Below are 17458 nucleotides of genomic sequence, written 5' to 3' on the forward strand. Positions count from 1 at the left end.
ATTTTGTCATGCCAAACAAAAAAAAAAAAAAATGGAAGCCTTTTTTTATAAATTGTCAGCCTACATGGGATCCAAACCAACATGGCCTATCTTCCCAGAGAGCAAGTTAATTATGGGATTAGAGGCACTTCCCATGCTCCTGTTGAAGCAATACTTCCTGAGCCTGGTCATACATTTTTTTTTTAATTAAACAACAAGAGGACCAAGGTGGGGAGCAGGGCAAAGCATAAGCAAATCATGTGGTCAGATTACACTTGTTGTGTGGGTTACACATTACCTAAACCCTGAAGTGTGGTTGTAACACRAGAAAGAGACATGAACAGGAAATTCCCTGCAATGAGGGGTCAGCAGATTTAAATGCTCTGTGAAAGATAAGCACTTTTATTTATTTTGATAGCTMAGCTGATAAGGCAAAAACAGATGAAAAGTTTGCTTACTTTGTCCAGTGGGACTCCAGCAAAGTTGAGTAATAGACAATTGTTGGCAGCAAAGCTGAGAAGGACCAGAGCAAGAGTGTCGGGAAAAATTGACTGATGACAGGATTCTAGGTGGGGGGGCGGAAATAAAAATAAGTATTAAAAACATTTTAATGCAGCTGCGGTGGTAATATTTCGCTTTTTGTAATTTATAGCAGGATGAACTGAAGAAATTATAATCAGGTAGTCTTAAATTGAGTAGTGCTTAGSCACTGCATGCAAGACAAAATCCCARAGTGAGATTGGGARTTAAATTCCATGAAAGTGCAGTSTCACAAGTAGTTTTTATRCAGTTTACACTAGTTTGGGGAAATATTTTAAAAGAACAGCTTCCAAGTTACTTTAGTTGCAGCCAAACAAGATCAGATATATATATGCCATCTTGCTTTGAATCCTATAAGCAAAATAAAAACAATATTTTACCTCAGAGTGAAAAATCTGAATTCCCCCCTTCTACTCATAAAAATCAAAATACAAGTTGAACCTAAAATCCCATTTTTTGGAAAATTTTTTATTACAAAATGTAGAATTAATGTGAGCTTGGATTGCAAATTGTTATCACAAACAAATATATAAATATGTTATAATATTACAAAATTGCAGATTAAATTACTTCAGATTATTATCCAGGAACAAAACAAGGCTAAAGTAATTCTGGACTTAWGTTTTCTAATCAGCAGCTACATAAAACAATCCTGAGAATTCCAACTGAAGGTGTATAGTAAGACAATGAAACCATGTCTATCAATTTACCAAAATTTTGGTCTGATCTACAGCTATATCCAAACACATGGCAATACTCACATTAAGGTAGTGAATAGGTTTAGTGACATTGAACTTGTCCATGGTTGAGATGATTATGGAAGGAGTMGTGAGAAAAAACAGCACAATAAAAAGAAGCAAATTGATGCAAGCCCATCTGAACCACCATTTCAGTCCATGCACTGAAAGATTTTTCCTGGGGAAAGAAGTAAAAATAAAAAGGACATTAAAACAAGCAGCAAGCATTCGCTGTTAAAAAAGGATATCTACTATCTGTCAAGTAACAGGTGGCACTGCTTTTTCTAAACTGAGCTTTCAAAGTTATATAACAAAGCACTACACAAGYTCCAGTTGCTATTAGAAATAAAGAGAACTGTGCAACCACTCTTGAATGATGACATAAATTATGCTTGCAGAAGGACATACTTAGTCTTTCATTACACAATCACCATGTATAATGTAGTTAAAGTTTGGGATAAAACACTTCCATTGTTCAATAATACAGAAGTACTAAACAGAAATGGAACAAGAGACAGAGATAGAAGACACAGAGCATTTCTGCAAGGAGAATACCTAGCAGAGGTAGAATCTACCAAAAAAAAAAAAGTGAAATAAAATAATTTACAAATACTGCATCCCTTCCTGCCATATTAAAACAGCAACCATAGATTTTAAACAAGTTCTTAAATGCTATTTGAGATGGCTGCCAAAGGGACTGGAACAATTTGAACTCCAACCAAAGCAAATATTCAGAACAAACAAAACAGGGATACAGAGGCTCAGTAATGTCCCTAATTATGACAAGACTTTTTGTGAACTTGGCAAATCSCTGTGGTCCCTCTTCTTCAAAGCGGGGAAGGAAAAAAGAAAAAGATCAGGAAAAAAAAAACAAAACAAACCAACCCAAAACATCAAAATCCCACCATTTTCTTCTCTTAGCGATGTTTAGAAAAGTTTTGCAAGTGCTTCAGTGCACTAAGTCTCCCAGACCATTTCCTAAGTCCAGTGCCTGAACAAAGGTAGAGGAAATGAAGCACATACACATGGAAGAACCCTTTTATTAAAAAAAGCACAATTAACTGTCTCTATATGGAAAGCAGCTTGAAAGATATTTTTTTTAACTCATATGTCAAAATAAGGCTGCTGCAACAGACACAGCTAAGAATCATGGTTGTCTGCCTTGTAGTTAAATAATCTGAATTTTATTCCCAACTGCAGAACTGTAGTCCTAGAGAAAACCTCTCAATTAGCAGAAATCAATAGCACATTGACCGTAATTTTCTCTTAAAATCCTTAAGAAAAAAGTGTGCTTTTAAAAAAAAAATTACATATAGGTGAAATACAGTCATTTGTGCATGTTTGTGTTTCACTTACAGTTTTGGATTGGGCAATGGAAACGTCACAACGAATTTACTAGTACAGAAAAAAGGATTGTATTGAGCCAAACCTAAGTGATTTGCAAAGCAAATGAAAAACGTTTAGATGGTTTTTAGCATATAAGCATGCCAGATGACAGCACAGGAACAGTTTAATYCAAAAAGCATTTATCTAGGAAATGTACTGAGTCAATAAAGATGTTARAAGACAGATCAGAGTTTACAGAGTGGATCAAGTTACACTCATGTGGCAATTCAGAAAAATATGTATACACTTYGAGGATGCTCAGCRCCAACACCAGGTTGCTTTCTTCAGRTYTCAACAGTAGATATGCACTAACCTCAAAAAATGCAAATGTTGAGGGACAGACATAAACAGGATTAGATTGGAATGGCAAAACTCTAGTCCATTACCCCAAGTGATGWCCACAGACCCCAAGGTTAATGAAGAACACAGGAATGAAAATAAAGACGCAGATCAGCCACATTCCAACAYTACATAAAGTTTTAGTTTGGGATTAAAGAAAAATCCACTCACACCTATTTATCCTGTGCCCATTCTAAACCTACATTATCACCAATAAATGGATGTAAGACAGGAATCTTACCAACAAATATTCTCAGGATAAGGAGCATATGTAACCTCCCAGCTGGATACACACAGCTCCCTGCTGTAAGGCGATGGCTGGGGTTCTCCTTTACACTTAATGCTCTGACATTTGCAAGCATTGAAGTCCTTAAGAATGCTGTAAGGAAGAAGAGGTAGATTTTTCCAATTTTTAACATCTGAAAATGCTGAAGATGTAATGAGAACGTCTCAAAATAGTGGTACAGTGATAAAGGGTTTCTGKTTTTTTAAATTTTAATAACCTATGATCAAGATAGAGTTTAAACAACAATGTAACATTATGCATTAATGACCATTATATAAACAGTTGCTACCATAGGCCTGACATCTGTTTTGTTGGAAATGAAAAGCAGTCTTGGTTTAAACTGTTTACTGCTTCTACCAATATGAACAACAGCAATGAGTCATATAAAAAAAAAAAATCAAAGCCTGAGGGCATTGGAAAAAAAAGACAGTTTCCTAAATACATCTTTACATAATACAGCTGTTTTCAAATCAAAATCGACTAATGAAATGAGAGTGCAGACTAATCYTTTACACTAGTATCCAAACCAGCCAATTTTGCCTTGAGCACCAATTCTCAGAAGAATTTTTAGCATGCTGATATCCTCACAATTCAAAATATTAGCCTCTTTCACCCACTCCTAAAATAATCACAGTGTTTAATTCTGTCTTCTAATATTATGAGTTGACTGACACTTKATATATTTAAAGAAAATTTAAACATGCCCAGAATAAATTATTTCAAAGATCGCTCACAGGACAGCAGTAGAAGGGCTAAGCACACATTCAGAAGCTATTTTGTTACAGGAGCATAGAAACARCAGATTTTATATTTGAATGGGTAGATTATAAAATCTGTGAACATGCCTGTTTCTCAGATGTGGTCTTAACATAAAGAAGACAGAGAACCCCACACACAGGAACACTAAACTAACAAACACAACCCCCAATCCCCAGATCTTTTCCTTACCAGAATTCAAGCAGTGATGTCAGATTGCCAGCATGTTGCAGCAGCAAGTATTTAAGAAAGTTAATTATTCTTTGACATTTTATTAAATAAAAAACAAACATACAGAGCAAGTTTTAGCCATCATTAAACARGTGTCTACAACCACCTGAGCCCCCAAAACCTCAGTTCTGGCTTCCTGTTTCTCCCATCCTATTTCAGGGCTCTGTGGAGCAAAGMATCCTAAGGGCACCAAGTAACTTTCTAATTAGATGGGAGCCTCAGCTTCACACATAATTYAATCTAATTTTCCAGGGAATGGAGYCCACCACATTAATTCCAAGCAGATTTCATCACATAATCACTATTCAGTTRAAGAGTAGCAAGCAACACTTTCTCCAACATATCAAATTCTTGCAAGAAATTCTACACCCTGGACTTCCTTGCAAAACAGCCTGAAAGGCTGCCTCTCTAACATGACTTCAAGGTCAAAAGAAGGCAGACAATTTAAATCAGAGAGGCTATGAAGAATTTAAAAATAGCATGATGTGTTCTGTTGTAATGCAAATATTATTCTGCTTCCCTTTACCCACCCTGTGTTAGCAAAAGATGCTCACAAAGTGCCAACAGAAAATGAGAGGGTACATGCATTTTCTCTWCAAATGACTGAATAAAAGCACAGAACGACTTCTGATATTTGGTACAGGTAACAGAGATACATAATGTTCACCTATCACCTGTGGCCAGGTCCCTCACTGACCCTACCCTGCTGAGGTGACTTAACTAGCCATGTAATTTGCACACACTCTGATAGTTTGATAATTGGACTATTTGCACMGTAGAAAATGGAGATATTAGTAACTCATATTCAAGAACAAATTAGTCTGGCCTCCTATTAACCTACACTGATGGATTGGATCCCACACAGAAGAGGAAAGCTTTTTATCCCATTAAATGTCCCCAGCCTTTTAGTCACTTAGATAATTTCTTCATTCTAAAGCAYAGAGGCTAAAATGCACACTTATGGAAAAACTTACCAGAAAGCAAAGCAGAGCAAATCCATAGAATGGTGAAAAAGAAGAAAGGAATAACCAACATAAGCAAGCAAGGGACACAAACAAGAGATCAGTTGCACTATTTTAGTAAAAAGAGAACGAACAAGACTATAGAAAATACTTACTAGGTTGCCATGGACTTCTCTTGAAATGTTACAAAAGCCATTCCCAATGGTTTATTATGAACAGTTTGTTCCTCTTTTGAATATTCTTCTTCAAGTTCATTTCTAACTTTGGTATAATAATCTACAGCATCTTCCTGTGGGGAAATTGATGACTGTTACATCTGAGTACAATGGCCAATATCTTCTTTAACACACAGCTTACAYAAATCATAGGCACCCTTCATCATACCACTCCCATAGATTACAAATCATGCCACAAGTCAAAGAAAAACAAACAAGAATATTTTCTTGTACATCAGTTTGCGCACTAAGACCACATYTCAAAAGTTTCAGGGAATTAATTCCGCTTTCCCATGCAGTAAAAGAACATGAGGGATGAGCTACSGGTAATGAAGAAATAAAGAATTTTCTGAAGGTCAGCAAAACATGACACAAAAATGACTTTCTACTCTTCTAATAATCTACCTAGCCATAACTAAAAAAGAACACAGTCTCTTACCCTTTCACATCCTCTTATTTCACAGCAGCAAAATTGGCCACATGGTTTAGGGTTGATTTGGACCCTCTTGCCATATTTCTGATGCAGGTGTTCATAGTAAATCAGGCTTTTTTCTGCCTGTTTTCTGCACAGAAAAATACATCTATAACATTTTGCAAGAGAACGGTATCAACAACAAGTTWAAAAAGATTATAATCCCTGAGAGAAAAAGTTACGCCAAGGACTCCTAGCAAATTAATCAGTCACCAAAAATAATTACATGCACTTTATTTTGGTTACTTATATAAGTATAATTTATTTTCAAGTCTATAATATCATTATACWGCCTACACTTGTAGTGAGGTTCCAGGAAAAAAACCAACCCAATGCTATTCTTGAGAGCCCAGAAGATAAKATTTGTCTCTCCTGTGATCAGCAACTCTGGCCAAAGAAGAGTTAACAGAGCTATTAATTCAGGAGTTCAGCTTTTCACATTGCATAGCCTGACAAAATAATTAACTACATACATACATAAATAGATATTCAGTAAGTCAAAAATCAGCTTAGGCAACACACAACTTATTACACCTACAAGAGATGGGCTGAATCCCACGACTCCCTTTAAAACACAGCTGAATCTAACTGAAACTCAGACCAGAACTTGAAAAGCAGAATTCATTTCTAGTGTGCACCAAGTCAGTACATGCTGATCAAGGACTGGCAAAGCATTCATAAAATTATGGTAAACTCGTGTAGGTTAGAAAAACAAGCACCTTTTTTTGAACAGGTTCATAAGCTTGGCTACATCATAACAGAGCTGRACCTCCAGCACAGTGCAAGTTGGGTAGGCATCCCTGAAAGGAAGCAGCACATGAAAACAGTAAGAACAGAAGAAACCATTTCAAAGAGCAGCACTGATATCTAACGGCATCTCATCACTCATTTAATTTCTGAATGAGCTTTCAGAGAGTAGAGACTTACGCAATGACTGTTGTTGAAAGTTACTTAACAGGASATGCACAGCTTTTTTCCAAGTAAAAGTTGTGCGGAGGCATGAATGGAAAGTGTGGATACAGACACTTTCTTAAATTCTGATTTTAAGATCAGCTAACTAACTTTATGGAAATTTAGTCTTTTCTCAATTCTGGCTAAGGAGTAAGACATGCTTTTAGAAGATGGATACTATAACATGAATTTTAAACAGTGCAAAATTCAAAAAACCTATTTGCTTGGGTAAGTAAAACTACCAGGACAATTTTTTATCTCCTGTTCCTAATAAAAGATGGAGATAGCYTTTACTAGGGCATGTGGTGATAAGACAAGGGAGAATGACTTCAAAYRGAAAGAGAGCAGGTTTAGATTAAATCCTGGGATTAAATCCTTTTCTGTGGGGGTGGTGAGGCACTGGCACAGGTTGCCCAGGAAGATGGATGCCCTCTCCCTGGAAGAGCTCAAGGCCAGGCTGGATGGGGTTCTGAGCATCCTGGTCTAGTGGAAGGTGTCCCTGCCCATGGCAGAGGGTTGGAACTGAATGACCTTTAAGATCTCTTCCTACCCAAACCATTCTATGATCTGAATGTTATTACTCAAGAATGGAACTTACGTGAAATGACTTTGTACTGTTTCCTCACTTGCATTTTTTGGAAGACCAGTTATAAACAATGTGCACTTAACCTGGGAGAGAAAATGTAAGTCACATTTTGAAAAAMCATATCAGAAAAGTGAAAACAAGAATATAAGAAAGGCAGTGGCACAGCACAAATAGCTGTGTAGCAGAGGGTGGAAAAATGTAGGAAATTCTGATTTTGGTGGGAGCTCCATCTATTGAAGATGGCGCCTTCTACACTGGTAATAGGTTACAGCAAAATTCCACTAATTCMTCCCCACACCACTTCTCTCCATCCATTTTCACCATTCACTCAGTAGAGTATTGSTTTCAGTCAATTCCTTCCCATTTATGTACTAGTAGGCAGGAGGCACCTTAGCAATTTGCTTTTTAAGCATTATCCACTGGCWAATATGTTCTATGGGTTTTTTTCACCCCAATACAGACACTTACTGTGTTTTCTTCTTTGTAGGTGACATACTTCATGTGATGTCTCATGAAGACAACAGTCAGAATCAGGTAAACAACAGCAAAAACTGTGTGCAGCCAAAGGAGATTATTGCTGTCAGACAAAATGTTAGCAATGAGAAACAGGAAGAACCAATTATCCAACTGACACAAGTAGCCCTCAAAATGCTAATTAGATCAGAACCTCTCAATGAACACAAAACAAGAAAAAGAAGGTAGTTACTGGCAGTCAGTCACACCTATGCAGATGCCTTGCACAGCCAATAGGGTATTATCTTGTAAAATTCTATGGGTAACGGACCTGTGAAAAAACAGATGTCCTATGACATGGACATATTTAGGCAGTGTTTGCCTTTCATTTTCTTGTTCAGATGGCCAATAGCACACATGACACAATTTGCCAAAATGTTTGTTATTTACTTTTTTATTTACTGTGCTGAGTGCATAATTGAATTTTCCTTGAACACAATCCTTACTCAAATTGAAAACAGGCTCATACAGGGAGTAAATCCTGCTTTTCTGATAGCTCCTTCTTCAGAGATTACAKAAGGTCTCTTCTGTGAACAGCTCTTCAGCTTTGTAAAGAGCATTAATAATTGAAATTAAACTAAAATAAAGGATCCTATTTTACAGATAAAAAATCCAGTCAAGCAAAAATAAATCCCCAGTAGTTACTTGGTTTCATAACATGGTTAAACAAACAAACAAAGAAATTCTATTGGACATAGTGTCATGGATGGATGTGGATTGATCAAGTAATAAATCAGAAGACTCGTGCAGCTTTGTATTTCAACTATTTTACAGATTAGTTTTAAAACACATAGAAGTCATTTTAATTGCAATCTCAGATGGGAGAGTTATGCGCACACATAAATCTAATGTAAGGGAATGTAAAGTCACACATTCCAGTAAAGCTTTCAGCTTTACTTTCCTTCTGAAACTTGGTTTCTCTTAATGAGGAAATTTCTGACAATAATATCACTAGGTGTACAGTCACTTGCCAAGAGAAACATGGTGTGAGAACTGAGAGCTGAGAGAGTAGAAGCCCAGTCTCAAGATTTCTTATCAGCACTGTAAATGCACAGCCTGAAGCAGAACATATCCCAGTCTCAGCTGATGGAGGGGGATTAAGTTATTCCAATCCTATGAGCCATGCTGCAAGTAGCAATTCCTGCATTTGGAGACCATGTCAGACATTAGCATAAAGGGACTCTGCAAGACTCACCTAGTTTGTAAGTTTACTATAGTTGTTCTTCCAAAACTATAGGGATCTTTATCTAAGAACAAAAACAAGGAGGCAAATTAATCGGTGCAACACTCAGATAAACTATCAGAAAGTCAGCTTTTATTCTTTTATTCTATTTTAAAGATGCTGATACATTGCTTTTTAATGCTGAGCAAGTTCATGGCTAAAAAAGACGATAATCAATGCTGGTTTACTCTGTATTGCGTTTTACAGTTGGATAAAAAGCCCTGGRATTATACCATATTCAAGCCATCCAGAAAATTATGAACACTAGATCTTTCAAGCAGTTCCCTTTCTCCCTCCAATCTCCCTTCATGTCCATTAACTACATTGTTTAGGGATTCAGCATATTTCCTTCRCATTTTTCTTTCATCTTAACTGATTTCTTATCTCAGGCTTTTAAGCTGCATTGATTCAGTATTGACAAAACAGTGCTGATAACCTTGCTAAGGCAAAAAACAGGTTTACATTACCTCTCTAGACTGTCAAGTATTTTAAAAAATGATAATGCAAGTGAGGGAAAATTGAGTAMATGTTCACAAAGGGAAAAGTAGTTAAGTGTATCTAGAAAGCTAAACAATCCTCTAGCCCAGACTGTTAAACCACATTGCAAGTTAAGTCAACACAACTGAAAGAACTCCAAATGCACAAAATCACCTTGGAGTGAAAGAGGAAGAAAGGGAGAGATACMGAAGCTTTGGTTTTCAGCTGTATTTCCCAGAGTCCCAAAAGTTAACACAGAAAAACAGAGCTGTATTTTCCTGCTTTAATAGAAAGCTGATATTACTATAAATAGGTATTTGCCAAGAAGGAGCAATTGGGAATCAGAGATGGAAGCTCCACAGCGAAACAATACAAAAAGGAAAAGGCACAATATATCCTATTACAAGACAAGTACTAAGTCACAAGGTTCTTAAAAACCAAGAACAACCCTTTAAACATGATCTTGATGAGACTGACACAAAGCCAGGTATAAAACGGGATTATAAGGGCTCATTATAAAAAATAATGTATAAACAGGGTTTAACAGAATTCTCTCTCAAAGAACTCAGGTTTCCCACCAGAAAACCAAATAGCAGACTAGAGGACATGACTTTTTATTTGTAGGTGCCACACTGGAAGACATAATCAGGACTAGACTGCAAGAAACATGAAATAAACTTTGTCTAATCGGCATTGACAAAGTCTCTACAAGAAGATTTGTCCATTTCGAGACACAAACCAAGACATAAAGGAGCAATGGGAGACTGTAACTAGATTAAAACAAAAATTCAAGTCATGGCTGATGATTTTAARATCAGTCAAATGGAAAACATTTCTCATTAAAGACCAAATTAACTGGTTGGTTTACGAAAATGTTTTAACCCTYCSTAATGGGTTGACCCTGGCTGGATGCCATCTTCACAAACTGCTTATAAAGTTCACTACCTTATAAAGTTCACCTAAATGAAAAAAAAGAAAAACGTAAAAGCTTTTACCGTGATATAAAATAAAGAATTCTTCTCAGAATCCAAAATAAAATTAATTCTTACCAAGTAGATCACCTGACAGGTTGACAGGCAATATCACACACACAGACAAAATGCTGATGGCAATCAGCAAGCAGATGATGTGGCGTTGGAAAGCGAGGTAATGAATGGCATCTTCACCACACCTCTCATGAATCTCATCATCACTGCATCAGAGACAGAAAAGCACATGGTCAATCTRCTTAGTCTTCTTGGGAGTGGTTTATGAACATACATTAAATCCTCAATCTACTCGGTGACATCCTCATCAATCTTTACTGGYTTTCAAAATGGCTGTGTTCTTTCTCATGTAAACTCAAGTTCCAAAAGTGTATTTTTCTTGTGCAGTACCACCATACAAAAATTAACACTAGCRAATTTTAGATTGAAACAATAATCTGAAAAAAAATACAAATCCAAATTCTTTTGGACTAGAAGAGSACAAAGTCATTTGCTGTGACCTCCTGCTGCATGCCAGTCACAAGCCTAGCTCTCCAAATTTAAGGTCATGCTGTGACAGTATTCACTCATCTCCACAAAGGCTCCCTGTGAGGAAAATTACAACARAATCACCTCACTCTTGTGACACCCAGGTAACAGGAGATATAATAGGCTTTGGAATGAACTCTCATCCTCTCTCCACTGTCAGTAGATTAGATCATGAAAATAGGAGAACTTGGAAAAGGGAGTAACTGAACTAGCAAAATGGAGAAAGACAGGCTTAACTCTCACCCCTTTTGTATTTCAATATATCCAAGCTAGTAACTGATTTTTAAAAATCATGATCTACTAAGCCCCAGGAGATATAAAGAACATACATCGCATGTCTAACATTCAGTTTCTGGGAAACACTGGGATGGACTTTTCTTAGTTAGTCAATTCCAGCCCCAACCAAACCATCAGTTCTCCACAGAACTCCTTGCAGAGAAATCCCACTGCCTGCCTGGGGCCCTACTGGCTTCAAACATGGGCACACCCGCAAGGTACCCTTTGAAGAGCAAAAGCCTGGAGTGTAGTTATTAGATCTGAATCCATATAATGCCATAGATTCACTTTGGTTCACACACTGTTCAAGATTGGGAAGTCCCTTGGCTGTTAGCAGGACAATTATATCCTGAAAAAGTATTCCCATAATTGTTTTCACTTTCTTTTTTCACCCAACCAGAGGCACGTGTATCAGTGCTTATACTAAAATTGTATCTACTCAAAGGTGAAAAATTCCCAAATTTTTGAATGGCAATCACCTTTTTTAATTAAGATCAAAGCAAACAACAGATCACCATTTCTGTTTCATATACTTACCGCATCCGAAAAGCAGCTGTTATCCAGGAACAAAATCCCTGTAAATAAAGAAAGACGTTTTCAGGAGCTAACATAAAAGAAACAGATCTAATCCATCCAGTTAAGAGAAGTGTTTCTATTAAACCAACCTCTTAGCTAAAAAGCTGGTAGTTTGTTGCTCTGAAATACAGGAGTCTAACACAAGTGAATCAGTTAAATGCTTGTTAGAAACACTGCTGTGTTTACATTAATAGAAAGGCTTCTTATATAGGTTTACAAATCCTCCAAAAAAACTGGGCAGCAGAGAGCACATCTCACTGAGTGTCCCACTATGGTTCTAAAACACCTTCTCTCTCAAAAGGCCTCTTCTTTCAAGTATTATCCAACTAAATAGACACATGTTATCCAACAGCTGAAGTTGCTATAGGGTTTTAAAAAGATGAAGAAAAGCACACAAATTGCAGAGCAATCCTGATCAAKCACTAATATGCTTTTGATGCTCACACAAATAATTAATTGCAAGGCTAGATGTTAAGGTGATGCATGCACTGAATGTTAAAATACAGGAYGCCACCACTGAACAACTCTTGCATGGTTCATTCTGAAGTTGCAACACAAAATTATAGAAATATGCCAATTCAAAGACTCCAGAGAGACCATAGAGGGAGCCAGTTAAAAGTTTGGCTGAAATATTACCCTCCACTCCAAACCAATTTGATTATTAAGAGTGCATGGCTCTATTATTAGCCTCACACTTGCATCCAGTTTTCTCAATACTTTGAGGAAAACAATTTACTGCAAAGAGSAACTAGGCAATATTTGCAATGTGAACACAGTGAAACTTTTTGAACTGTTATCCAAATRCAAATTATTTACTAGTCTTTTTTTACTCTCCCCTCCCCCTTTAAAATGCTAACATATAATCCCTCTCTAAGTTAAAAAAAACAACAACCTACAAACAGAAACAATGACACAAGATACTGGTTTATGGCAATAGTTTGTCAGGAAACGGATTACGTATCATTCTATAAAAACACAGTAAATAATGCATTAATAATTTTTGCATAGAGATGAACTTAAATTTTAATGAGTAGTTCATTKAACTACATGGAATGGCAAATTACAGCAGATTCCACTAAATAGATTCCATTAAGAAGGTATTATGAAAACTCTAGAATACTTACCTTATCATATTCAAGATCTTCAGGTACTGATGATGATGTTGATAATCGGTTGTATCTTGATTCACTAAAATAAATTAAATKATGCTTTTAAGTATATGTAAKAACACATGATGGGATTCTACAGAATTATTTCAATTTTAACAATTCCAAAACAACTAAGGAAGMAGTACAAACACACTTTTCCCACTTGTGAAATCTGTGGTTTTCACCTTGTAGCACATGGCAAATTATGGTAGCCTGTGTATGTCTCATGTTGAAAAGAGAGCTCCAGACATGAGAGCACATAACTAAACTAGAAGGAAAATAACATTTTATTGGGACGTTAAACCCACAGTGATGTAAGAGAATGCAACACAGGGTTGGGAGCCTAGCCAGATTCAGATTTGCAAGCTGGTTTCCTATTTGGATAKTCTTCCTTACAAGACATCACTTCTTTTCCCTCCATCTTTCTTGCTTCATTGTACMGCCAGTGCTCAAAATTTCTCCTCGCAGTTAAATCCCTGCAAAGCCACCCCGTCGCACCGACAGTTCTGTAGCAAGGCTAGAAACATTTAGAAACTCTATAGCTCTCAAAAGTAGCAGAGTACCTGTTTTCAGTTCATTGCTAAAAAGAAATGTTGCAACAGTAATTACAGGACAACATGTGTTAGAATGGAGTTAGAATGTTCCGAGGTAACTCTGTAATTTGGACCAGCAAGCCCAGCTAGGTCCAGCATGACTGAAACACAGGCTCCTGGATGTCTGGCTGCTCCAGGGGCTATTGGTGCCAGGCCTSCACAGCCCAATAACAGAGCACCTTCATCACTGCTGCTTGAGCTAGCTGGATTAAAGCCTYCTCAGTTACTGCCCATCTTATTTTACATCATCTACCTTTCCCAACTGTACATGGGTTACACCTAAAAACAGGGTTTGAGTTCTTTCCTGTTGCTCAGTTGTGAATTTACCACAACTTSATTACACCAGGAAGAGGCTCACGGTTAAAGCTTCCCCACTTCACAGACAGCTTAGCTTTAAAACCTGCCCACACATCATCCTGCAGAAAAAAAACCCCACCAAAAAACAAACAAACAACAAAAAAAAAAAAACCTGAAAAGAAAGGAATCAAAAGTTCAATAATTTTTAGTATTACTAAAAATCAATGAAGAATTTCAGAAACCTGCGACAGTATGTTTTCATTTTTGAACCCTAGGGAAATTTTATAGCACAGGCTGTGCAGGGAGCTCTGTGAACACACAGGGCTCGAGCCAAGATAAACAAAATGGTTAATATCCCTATGTACAGAATCACACTGCAAACATCAATGTACAGCATGTCAGCAGACAAGCAGCCTATTTCCTTACTTCCACTTCCTTCACTCACAACTGTAGGATGGAATTCATGAGAATGGCAAACACACRACTTATGGCTGAAACCACGAGCCACCCTGAAACCACCCTGAGAGGGGTGTATTTCACACAAGAATGTGAGGGCATTTTTAACAAACAAGCACATGTGAAGACAAAAGTATCTAAATTATACAAATACACTTAATGTAAGCCCTATTTACTGTACTTTCCTCCCCAGTCCCCAAATGTTTTCTACAAATCAGTTTGATTGTGTATCTTTTTTACCTTTCAACTTCTGACACCAGAGCAACGCGACCATAGTCCCAGAATCTCTTTCTTATAATGGAAAACAGTAATATTAAAATCTAGAAAATAAAAAGGAAGATATTAAAATATTTAGTTTTCCCATTTCATAATAACTATTCTTAGGTGTGTAAGAACTGGCAAAAAAATGCTGTCCTAGSTCCTAAATAAATGATCACTTGCCAATCAGCTCAGTGGTGGCCATGCAACAGACCAAGGACCAGGACAGCTGCCTTCCTGTTCTAATTTAAAAGGGAGGAGAACTGCATGTAAAACTACTTCTGAATTCMAAATGTATGAAGGTTTGTGACAGGAAAAGCAGCCAGTGGTGCTTGAGAAGAAGTCAAAACTTCCATGCACTCACTTTTACTGTTATTTCTTACCTAATGACCAGAACTATGATGGAAGACTTGCAGTTTTATTTGCTTTTCAGACAGTGATATAAGCAGTCTATAAGGAGCTCGACTATTTTTCAAGTGTAGGCATTATTTAATCCCAAGTAATATATTTTTATAACTTTCAGCCCTCAGAAACTTATATTTGATTCCTGCAATGTATTTTTAATCTGCCCCCTGTATTTTCCCTTTTTGAAAGAGACTAAGGAAACAAGAAAAAATGCCCCATCACTGAGTACTTCATAGATTCATTTCTTTCTTTCTTTTTTTTTTTTTTTTTTTTTTTTTTTTTTTTTTTTTTTTTTATTTTTTTTTTTTTTTTTTTTTTTAAGAAACAGGCTGCCCTACAGAATGCAGTGAAGTAACAAGGCCTGTTTCCTATGCATATGTAGCACACACCCTCACCTTCTGGTTCCTCCTACGTACCATACCTGTTTGGCTGGAAAGTGGTGTTAGTGATGTAATTTACTGGGATCAAATACTCACAGGCGAGCCAGGATACACATCCAGATTATATCTGTGTCAAGATTACACAGCTAATTTCCACATTTCATGATGAATATAACCTTCTTATAAGAGTCTTCCTCCCAACAGGGGGGATTMATTAAATCTTCCTCCTTTATCTGGTCATTAAACATGATACAAGCAGGAAAGTTCCCTAGACTCCTTGACAGCTTTGGTTGAAACTGGCTATAGTATTCTACAGTTATTAGGTAGGACTGCCAGATAAAAATGGAAAGATGTTGAAACATATCAACCTCACTTCCTTGGAAACCAGCCTAGAAATAATACATCAGAAACCCACCAATTACTAAAGGGATATGCAGTAAAAATGCCATGAAAATAGGAATACGGGAATTGTTAAATAATTTTCAGTATATGGTACTTGAAGAAGAGAGGAGCTTTCAGTGCTGCAACCAACTCTCTACCTAACCCTGCCTGAGTGCAGAGTTCAACAGCAAGGAATTCAAAAGCAGAGACTCATTGTCTTAAATTGAGCCACAGCTTTTTTTTAAAATTAAAAAAAAAGTTCCTCCAAACACTTCAACTGAATCTTGTTAAATGTTGTGCTGTCAGTCACACAGAGCTGTAAATACAGTAAAACGTCAGAAAATGGTTTAATGGTAGCATACACCAAATCAGCTGCAAAGAATGCCACTACATAATTTTTAGGAACATCCTCTACATTCCTACAGARCTACCAGCTCAGAACATGGGTACTGTAAGTTTCTTTACAGCAGATTTCCAGAACACAGAAACTGTCATCACTTTAGTCTTATTTTATTACCATAGACTCACTTTTCAGGCTAATTTGCAGGTCTGCAATCCTGTTTCTGGTGGCTAAAGACCACCTACACCAAGCTTACAGAAATAATCACAAGTCTTATTTCAGTCTCAGGCCTGTCCTGGAGCCCCCAGAYAGCAATTAATCATATTCTGCCTTTTGTCAGGACTGAACTGGTCAGTACATTATTTCACTAACAGCTTCAGGAAATCTAACTTTAAAAAACTTGTTTTTTCAAAAGGCAATRTAACGTGGAAAATTTGTCATTTCACAATCAAGTTAGGAGTGGTGTCTTCTTCCCGAAAATATACCCAATACTTAAAGCCAAATGTTCTTGCAGTTAAGATAAAACATGAAAATTTGAGCTACAACCACAAAACTCACTGTGACTCCACACACAGCTCCTATGACACTGCGCTCTCCCTACATCGACACATCCAACATACAGTGACACCACCATCCCATCTGTATGCAAACATTTATCAACACTCCAAAAGTGCTTTGATCTTCTCAAGATGGCTTTAACTCATTTCTTACTCTGAAGATTTTCAGAAACAAATTCCAACCTGATAAATAAGAGAATTCTGAACAATCTAACTTTTGAGACGAACAGAAAAACTCTCAATACAAGAAATAGAAAACTGGGCTTACAAAAAAGAAGGTTACATCAAGCAGCAGGACAGTTGGGATTCCACCAAAAGTTACTCCTTGGAGCACTGTGCTGCCCTGGGCAGTGCTGTAGCAGTAAGTCTCATTTGTTGTGTTGAAGGGTCCACTTCTGTTCCCAAAGAAGCCTAGACGAGAATGTCCAAACCCCAGAAAAAAGAAAGGGTTCATTCTGTCTTTCCCTTTAAAAGAACAAAAGAAAGAAAAAAAAAAAGGTGAAACAAACTCGTGAAATATTTTACAATAACTGACAGGCTCAGTTACCAGCAGTGCCCAGACAAGAATTCCAGACATCTAACAAACCACATCCTCTACAGGCATCTGAAGACAATTGCAGAAGAG

General features: G+C 37.0%; 1 protein-coding gene across 2 annotated transcripts in view; it reads right to left on the reverse strand.

The window, feature by feature from the left end:
- Positions 1-17327, reverse strand: part of TMEM63A (transmembrane protein 63A) — a 28167-nt gene extending 10840 nt beyond the window's left edge. For both annotated transcript variants that reach the window (XM_057374869.1, XM_057374868.1), the window contains exons 1-14: positions 17102-17327; positions 14753-14832; positions 13143-13206; positions 11980-12017; positions 10702-10844; positions 9149-9200; positions 7909-8017; positions 7453-7523; positions 6623-6703; positions 5871-5994; positions 5372-5505; positions 3223-3360; positions 1281-1434; positions 438-544 (exon numbers count right to left, since the gene is read on the reverse strand). In XM_057374869.1, coding sequence (XP_057230852.1) covers positions 438-544; positions 1281-1434; positions 3223-3360; positions 5372-5505; positions 5871-5994; positions 6623-6703; positions 7453-7523; positions 7909-8017; positions 9149-9200; positions 10702-10844; positions 11980-12017; positions 13143-13206; positions 14753-14832; positions 17102-17287 — 1481 coding nt within the window. In that variant the 5' untranslated portion in view covers positions 17288-17327. The remainder of the gene's footprint in view (positions 1-437; positions 545-1280; positions 1435-3222; positions 3361-5371; positions 5506-5870; positions 5995-6622; positions 6704-7452; positions 7524-7908; positions 8018-9148; positions 9201-10701; positions 10845-11979; positions 12018-13142; positions 13207-14752; positions 14833-17101) is intronic.
- Between the last annotated feature and the right edge of the window lie 131 nt (positions 17328-17458).

Source organism: Malurus melanocephalus, unplaced genomic scaffold, assembly GCF_030028575.1.
Source record: "Malurus melanocephalus ecotype Western Australia unplaced genomic scaffold, MMel_1.1 scaffold_235, whole genome shotgun sequence".
NCBI lineage: Eukaryota > Metazoa > Chordata > Aves > Passeriformes > Maluridae > Malurus > Malurus melanocephalus.